Raw genomic sequence first — 9,285 nt, 5'->3', positions numbered from 1 at the left:
ATAACAAGTAATATTCTGAATATTTTTTTAGATAAAAAATAAATATATTATCCATTAAAAAATTAACAATATATAGACCAAAAAGGCAAAAAACACTGCCTTACTGGTTGAGACCGCATCCCCAGGCGTTACCGTACACCCTCACACACAGTGTGATTTACACTGTCTTCTCACTCTTTCTACTTGATTTCTATTTTCTATCACATTCACTCACTCCTTTCTTCGTCTTCCATTATCACTTTCAATTTCAACTTCACACACTCTTTTTTTTAAAATTCACATTCTAGGGTTAGGGTTTCTACATTGTCATGTGAAACCCTAGCTCCTCTTCTTAAAAAACATCCCAACCTCTCCCCCTTCGCGATCCACCACAGTTCCCTTCTTCCATGGGTAACTGCTGTAGATCTCCGGCCGCCGTAGCTCGCGAAGATGTCAAATCAAGTTTCTCCGGTCACGATCACGCCAAACGCACCGGAGGTGAAAATCACGGCGTTAACAAAAAACAGCCGCCGCCGGTCACCGTTCTCGGCGGCGCGGCGAAGGATAACATGGAGGAGAAGTATCTCGTCGACCGTGAACTTGGCCGTGGTGAATTCGGTGTGACGTACCTTTGCATCGACCGTGACACGAGGGAGCTTCTAGCTTGTAAGAGTATTTCAAAGAGGAAGCTTAGGACCGCCGTTGATGTTGACGATGTTCGCCGTGAGGTTGCTATTATGCGCCACTTGCCGAAGAGTTCGAGTATTGTGACACTTCGTGAGGCTTGTGAAGATGATAATGCTGTTCATCTTGTTATGGAGCTTTGTGAGGGTGGTGAGCTCTTTGATCGGATCGTTGCGCGTGGTCATTACACGGAGCGTGCCGCTGCGGCGGTTGCGAGGACTATTGTGGAGGTAGTGCAGCTTTGTCATAAGCATGGAGTGATTCATCGCGACCTTAAGCCGGAGAATTTCTTGTTTGCTAACAAGAAAGAGAATTCGCCTCTTAAAGCTATTGATTTTGGGCTCTCCATATTTTTTAAGCCAGGTATGGACTTGAATCTGAGGTTTAGGGGAGAGATTTTTTTGAATGTTAACGTTTGATGCGGCGTTGGTTTGTTGGTTATTTGGGATTGAAGTTTAGTGTGTGAGTTCGGTTTGAAATTTGAAGTAGCCTCAATTAGAAATGTTTGATTGTAGGTAGTTTTAGGGTCTATTGTTGAAATTTGTGCTTGATTGATAATGAGCGCTGCAATTGCGCTGCAATTGGTTGGTGGGTCTAGTGTTTATGATGCCTGTGTAGTCTACTCTAGCATACTGGATAGGGTTAAGTTTTTATGTGGTCACATTATGCATCTGCCAAGTAAAGGGGAAGGTTAGATAATTTGTTGGTATTTTATTTTTATAAGCTTAAATTTCTTCGCTGTCTTCAAATCCCAGATTCTGAACATTTTTTTTTTTATTTCGATACGAATACATGGGAAATGTGAAGCCTGTCTTGGATCTGGCTCTAATCTGATAGTGAAAAATCAGCAAATCTCTGCATTGCTTTGTTTTTGTGTTAGATAAAGCTTATGTCTTTGCTAGTCCAAATATATCATTCTTTTTACTATCCCTTCCTTCCAAACCCTTTTGTGAAATGAAGTATGAAGTGGTCTTTTTTGTTGCTGAACTAGGAGTTGCCATAATTGATTTAGATCCGTGATAAGTGACAGACTGACAGTAACATTTATGTTTATTGTAGCTGTACTATGGTTCTGTTTTTACCGTTATTGTTAGAATAAATTATAGTTGTTGGTGGGCTAGTACTAGCAGGACTAACACTTGACATTCTACGATCATTCTTCGTTCCCTTTTTGTGAATTCCCCAGCGGCGAACTCAACACTATTATTAGTAGTATTTGAGTTTAATGGAGTTCAGTTGTGTAAACTGGTGTTTAAGTAGAAAACTTGTCATTGTTGATAGCATTTGGGTGGCTGCGGTTCCTTTTATATGCCAAGACTGGAGGACCGCTCTTTGACAGTTTCTGGCAAAGTTTGGTCGGTGACTTTATGGCGACGGTGTTGTGTGTGATTGTTATTTTGCTTATGTTTTGCTTCAGTTAGCTCCAATTGGTTGTTGAATTGCTGTTCTTCTGGCTCCATTAAGCATGTTTGGTTGTCTTGCTTTGGAGTAATTTTATGTAGCCTAGATTGTCAAAGGATTTTGAGAACATTGTACATTTTTGGAGGTTAAGGTATTGGGTGGAGAGAAGTGTTAGAATACATTAGAGTTATTTGCAATGGGATTGTGCTTGTGCTAGTAGGAATCAAAGTTGTCAAATGTGGATCGCTGAAAATAGCTGTTTGTTCCAATTCCACTACGCTATAGTGTTATAGCGCTACTATTTGTTAACACTTTCTACTAAATAGCATATCGTGGAACAAGCGATTTCTTTCAATCCCTCTACGCTATAACACTATAGCCGCTATTTGACAACATTGGTAGGAATTGTTCTTGATTTAACTTGTACTGTAAATAGATCTCTTAGGTTATTGTAACACTACATCCTGTGTTTATAGTTAGTGGTACTATAGTAAGTCTTGTTTCTAGTATGGCATCTTTGTTTCATATTATGCATTACCTGTTTGTATCTTTATTGGAGAGAAGCCCAAGTTCCACATTGCCTAAAGTTATAGCCTAAATAAGTCTTATAAAATTTCGGCAATCCTCTCCTTATAAGGGTCTCAAATCTAAGATGGTATAAGGGTCTATCATATCTCTACTATTGAACTATTTGTATTGTCCATGCAGTGCACTAGGCACAATAATCTTGGGCGTTGGGGATGTATTGAGAAATGGCTAAGTTGCACATTGCTTGAACATATGGCAAATATGGAGCTTATGAAAATTAGGCAATCCTCACCTTACACTTTATGAGGCAGATTTTGTAGGACTGATTTAGTCCCAAAATCTAAGATGCTTAAGGAAAAAAATGATTAGGAGCTTCAGAATGCTGCTTTATTAATTGAAAAGAAATTACATGTTGTGGTTTTTTTTCTTGTTTTCATTTTAACCACAAGTACTGACTCGTTTTCATTCTGATGTCCTATTACAAATTTTTGTAAAGGAAATATTGAGAACAACAAAATATTAAGCTTGTTTGGTTAAAGGTCTTAAAAACACACTTCCATTTTTTACAATAAAAAGCAAAAACATTTATTTGGTGTTTTTTAATTACAAGTTCTAAAAATATTCTCAGAACTGAAGTACTAATATTGGGAAAAAAATAGTTTTCTGATCTCAACAGTAAAAATAGACAGTGGCAATTGTATAACTAAATAATGATTTCACAAATGGGAAGTTTTATAATGAAAGCAAATCCTTTCTTCCAATTTTCCTTTTTTTGTTCTGTGACAAAAACTTCTCTTCTAATAAGTACAGATGTCCTAGCCCAGTCTATTCTTCCTCAGTTCCCTTTTCTTCTGATTGTGATCGGTGCAGGAATGTAACTGCTTCCCTTTTCTTGCTCTGCTAAATCCATCAACGAAGATGGAGAAAGGACTGTCTACTTTTTCACTTTTTCCTAAAATGTGGTTAACTTTTGGCTTCACTCACAAAAATTCTGATTTCTAAAATAATTTTTTGAAAGAGCTTCTAAATTTTTTATATTTGCTACACTTCTCAACTGATATTTGTTCAATAATTGTAATTGGTAAGAGAAGAAATTGATTTTTATTGCTAGTTTGTATATGCTTTATTTATATTTAAAAAAATATGTTTTAAATTACCATTAAACAATTTTTTCAGCATTTTAAATTTGTTAATTTTTTCAGAATTCGATATTGCAAACAATTTTTAAATTTAGAAGAATAATATTCAACTCAATAGCCGAATTGTTTTCACTATATCCTCCACGAAATTTGGAAAATAAAAACAAAGTGAAACCAATGTAGGTATTTTGATATTAATTATTGAGATGAGAAAATATTTTTGTTTGAGTTAATCGACTACACACTACACGCACAAGATTTACTATTTTAATGTTGGAAAGGATTCAAAGTATATTGAAAAGGAAATAATAAAACAAGGAAGCCTATTATGTTAAATGAAATCTATAAATCATAATATATATGGCACTAAAATAGACTATACTTCCAAACAATTATATTGAGAACATATCAATTGTAATATAAAACAGAAAACAAACCAAACCAAACAACCTCTAATGTAGGCTTATTTTCTTGCAAAACACAGCATTTCTGTTTACTTCAGCGCTACACACATTAAATTGGGTTGAGCATATACCCTACGTTGATGATTTGCCATCTTATAGAACATTTTATTACTTTCTCTACTCATGTTTCATCATTATGTTTAAATCTCTTTTCATTACTTACATTATCTGACTTATTTTCCATAATTGTCATGTGCGTATGATTCAAATTTCCAGGTGAGAAATTCTCAGAAATTGTTGGAAGTCCATATTATATGGCTCCCGAGGTGCTCAAGAGGAGCTATGGACCTGAAATAGATATATGGAGTGCAGGAGTGATACTCTATATCTTATTGTGTGGTGTTCCCCCATTTTGGGCTGGTAATTACATTCATAAATCTATATATTCTTATAATGCTGTGAGTATTCATGTGTGCCCATGTAATCTGTATTTTTTCTTTATGTTTTAGTTTGAGTGAGGCTGACGCATACTAATGCTTGTTTGCCACATTGTTTATCTCAAAAGTTGTATTTCCTTTTAGTTCATGTCTATCACTTGTTTTGTGCTTTTGAATTGGATTTTTTATTATTATTATTATTATTATTATTATTATTATTATTATTATTATTATTCTTATTCTTATTCTTATTATTATTGTTTTTTTTTTTTTATTATTATTATTATTATTATTATTATTATTATTTCTTCAGTTCATACAAAACCTTATTGTATTAGCTTCATGTCAATTCTAATGCAGAATCCGAGCAAGGAGTTGCACAGGCTATTCTTCGAGGGCTTATAGATTTCAAACGGGAACCTTGGCCCAGTATTTCTGAAAGTGCTAAAAGTCTTGTTAAGCAAATGTTAGAACCAGACCCTAAGCTTCGATTAACGGCCAAACAAGTGCTTGGTATGTTCATGACTTTCCATTGTCGTAATATTCAAAAACTCAGTTTCATGCTGTAAGTTTCAGCACTGAAATGAAATGATGTTTATTTTATATCTTTTAAAGAGAAAGCATGTGAAGAACTCTGAAAATTATCTCCTTTGTGGGTTTTAATAGTTAAGCTATTTTCATAATCAGACTTGATTTATGAATATTTATTTATATTTTAAATCCCGGAAGTCCTTTTTTCCTTTGTAACGTTTTCTTTAACAATAAGTCATAAACATAGATAGGGAAACAAAGTGATTGGTTGAAGGTGATAGGTTTATGTAGTATAAAATAATAGTTAGAAATCATTTATGGTGATTATCTTAAGAACTTATCAAAATAAATGTATGAGCTTCATGATGTTTTCCTTTTCTTGTCTTGCAGAGCATCCCTGGCTCCAAAATGCTAAGAAGGCTCCAAATGTTCCTCTTGGAGATGTTGTCAAGTCAAGGCTTAAGCAATTCTCAATGATGAATCGATTCAAAAGAAAAGCCCTTAGGGTTGGTTCACTGCATCTGGTGATATCTTTAGTATATGCATTTACTGTATATTTGAACTAAGATTGTAAAGTTGAAAACAGGTCATTGCTGATTTCTTATCGAATGAAGAAGTTGAAGACATCAAAGAGATGTTCAAGAAGATGGATACTGATAATGATGGTATTGTTTCCATTGAAGAACTGAAAGTTGGATTCCGAAACTCTGGGTCTCAACTTGCTGAGTCTGAAGTTCAGATGTTTATTGAAGCTGTGAGTATTGTCAATTTTCCCTTGTTACTCTAGCTTATTGTGTCTAAGCTTGCCACTTGTAATTGGGCTTGTTCAGTTGGATCATTCTAATATGAGGGCCTTTTTGGTTCTCTTTCAAACTGTTTATTTTTCCTTTCCTATGCTCTATTTTCATATTAATTTTCAAATCATGTGTGAATTGACTGAATTAATGGTACTAAAAGTATAATGTTCCAGCTTGAAATTGTTCTTGACTTCTTGTTTTGTCTTTTGGTCATTATTTGTTGACATCAGGTAGATAATAATGGCAAGGGAACGCTAGACTACGGAGAATTTGTTGCCGTTTCCCTTCATTTAAAAAGGATGGCTAATGACGAGCATCTTCACAAGGCCTTCTCCTATTTTGACAAGGATGGGAATGGATATATTGAGCCAGATGAGCTACGGAATGCCTTGATGGAAGATGGAACGGATGACTGTACAGATGTAGCAAATGATATTTTCCAAGAAGTAGATACAGACAAGGTGAATACTTGATAGTTTTTCTTTACATGTAGTCATGATTAGGGAATCGTACCATCTTAAACTCTTGAAAAATTACAGGATGGACGAATCAGCTATGATGAATTTGTGGCTATGATGAAAACTGGAACAGATTGGAGAAAAGCTTCTCGGCATTATTCACGTGGGAGATTCAATAGCTTGAGCTTAAAGTTAATGAAAGATGGTTCTTTAAACTTAGGAAATGAGTAGTTGTCCAAGTATTTGCTTATATTCAATCTGTCTTTCCACATAGTGTAATTGTCCTCCTATATCCTGGACTTGGCTTCTTTGTGATGATTATTTGGTTCCTTCTTAGATGGGGTCCTTTTCACGTGGTGTTATCCGAGTCACGAAGGAAGGGGAACGCCAAAATATTACACGACCTTTGTTACTTGTGTGAGACATGGTGCCTTCGAGCCAATGGTGTGACATGTATGATTCCAATCATTTTAACATCCTGCCTTCTCTTCTGGTTTGAATCAAAACTCTTTAGTGCAGTCAAAATGTTTATCGAGGTGTGAATATCTTGTAGTTTGTATTCTGAACAATGATTTGATCATTTTATTCTACCCTACTCTACTAATATTTTGGCCAGAAAATGGCTGTGTATTCCAAGATATCTTCTATCTGATTGCTGCTTACTGTAGGAAAGTACTGATGCTCACAACATTTAGTATTGTGTTGTAGCATGAGCCTGTAACATTTAAAATTTACCACATGATGATAAAGCCAGTCTTGTGATCTTGTAAGACATCCGCTATCTAGGTGCATAAGAGGACTATTCCTAAAGAAACAAAAAATACTAATAATAATAATAATAGGCAGTATGTTTTACACATGTAAAACTAAGTCATTAAAGCTTTTTCAGCGCCGTCTCCTAGCTCAAGTGGCAAATATGTTAAATATTGTTAAATTGAATATCATGTTTTAAGTTTAAATTCGGTATATCACAGCTGTGTGGAAGTTTTTTATAGTATTAATCATTTCATCTGCCAAAAAAAAAAAACTTTTTCAGTATTAGAGGTTTAGGCTACCCTTCATAAGAGTTGGGTATGGCTGATATAAAGTGTTCATTTGTAAACCATTAGATTTTTCAGTATGAGGTCCATGACAGCATTGTGCTTTCTTGACCCCATTAAGAGGTCCATGACAGCATTGTGCTTTCCTGACCCCATTAGATTTTCAGTATGAGGTCCATGACAGCATTGTATTTTACTGACCCCATAAGTGTTTCACAATAGATACTTTTATCTCATATGTACTTGAAAAATCACAGCCCCGTCTCGAAGTACACATATGGAGGGCAAAAAATTATGTTTAAAAAAATTTGTTTCTATCGGCTGTGTAGTAGATGGAAAAAGAAACTCCCATCAAATCAATGTTCCATACTTGAGCTTTGTTTTCCTTTTACAGTTTTATGCTAATCTTTTGGGACCCCGACAACATTAATGTTGCCTTCTGTCTTCCATAAATGAGCTTTTTTTAGTGGGAAGAGAAGTTGGTGGGAGAGTACATTTCTTTGTTTGGATAACGAATAGTCTCCACGATGAAGATTATTCTATCAAGGAAACATATAATGTATTGATGAACAACATAGATCGCAATATCTCTTCTTATTATGTAGTTGTATGGAATAAACTAGTTTCGCTAAAAGTTTTTTTGTTTTCGTAGAGATTATTGAATAATAGATTGCCTACAAAGGATAATCTTGTTAAACGTGTGAATTGCTACAATTTGATTTCAAATTATGCATCTCTAATAAGCATGAGTCCATTCAACATTTATTTTTTGATTGTCCATTCTTTGAACAAGTGTGTCGTGCAATATTGTGTTGGTTGGACATTAGTAGTGCACTTCTAAATGATTCTTTGAATCATGCTTACCAATTCTGTGAGTTGAGTTCAGGTGGCAGAACAGTGTGTGTGTATTTAAATATTGCGTGGTTGGCGTGCAACATGAATCTTCTAATGGATTTTGTCAAAATCATGTCGTGGAGTTTGCTTAAATCAAAGGGCTCCGGTGTTAGTTTTAGTTTTTTTTTTGTGGTTGTTTTGCTCTTTGATTATGTTTATGGCTATGTAATTTTGTAGTAAACTCATTTAAAAAAAGATATAATAATATAAAAATTATTTTAAAAAAAATCTACGTCAAAGAGACTCATAAATTCAAATACACAAATAATATTTTATTAGTATATGAAAAAATTATTAATTTTATTCGCAATGAAACAATGAAAAAAAATAAAATATTTATAAGTACGGTACGAGTATCGGTATCAGATAACTATTCGATAAAGATAATTCATCATTTTATAAGTGTTTATCATTCGTAAACACATGTTAAAGTTTATAAAAAGAGAGAAGAGATAGAAAACTAGTAATAAACTAGAGGTGCCAAAACGTATTATCCAATCTATTTAGACCACGTTTGATGAACATGATAAGAGACAAAATAAAAATAAGTTATTATATCATGTTTTAATCGAGTTTTTAATGAACAACAAGATATAATAAGTTAATCTAAAATTTTATCATATTCTATTTATCTAGTTGAAATTTCTATCTTGAATATAAACTGGATTAGAAACCAACGTGATATGATATATAAGAACAGTAATTTATTCAATTAGTCTTATAAAATATAATTTAAAATATATAATAAAATATAAATATAAAAATAATTTATAAAATAAATCTACTCAAACATAAATATAAAAATAATGAATAGAATTTAATATTAAACTTAAAAATAAAATATTAATAATTAATTAAAAAATATTAATGATTTTATCACAAGGGTAGTTTTGTTTTTTTATATAATTTAATAAAAATTAGTTATCAAAATTATAAAAATATAAAAATTAATTGAAATTTTAAAATAAATATAATTTATTTACAAGGGTATTT

General features: G+C 33.3%; 1 protein-coding gene across 1 annotated transcript; it reads left to right on the top strand.

The window, feature by feature from the left end:
• The first annotated feature begins 238 nt into the window (after positions 1 to 238).
• On the top strand, positions 239 to 6,998 carry LOC101512618 (calcium-dependent protein kinase 13). The gene is made up of 7 exons (XM_004514157.4): positions 239 to 1,026; positions 4,412 to 4,555; positions 4,933 to 5,085; positions 5,494 to 5,609; positions 5,690 to 5,857; positions 6,131 to 6,361; positions 6,440 to 6,998. The coding sequence occupies exons 1-7, from the start codon at positions 387 to 389 to the stop codon at positions 6,587 to 6,589; spliced, it is 1,602 nt and encodes a 533-aa protein (XP_004514214.1). The 5' UTR covers positions 239 to 386; the 3' UTR covers positions 6,590 to 6,998.
• Positions 6,999 to 9,285: the final 2,287 nt, after the last annotated feature.

This window comes from Cicer arietinum, chromosome 3, assembly GCF_000331145.2.
Source record: "Cicer arietinum cultivar CDC Frontier isolate Library 1 chromosome 3, Cicar.CDCFrontier_v2.0, whole genome shotgun sequence".
Taxonomy (NCBI): domain Eukaryota; kingdom Viridiplantae; phylum Streptophyta; class Magnoliopsida; order Fabales; family Fabaceae; genus Cicer; species Cicer arietinum.
The sequence above is the reverse complement of the archived record's forward strand: the minus strand, read 5'-3'. Positions and strand labels throughout refer to the sequence as shown.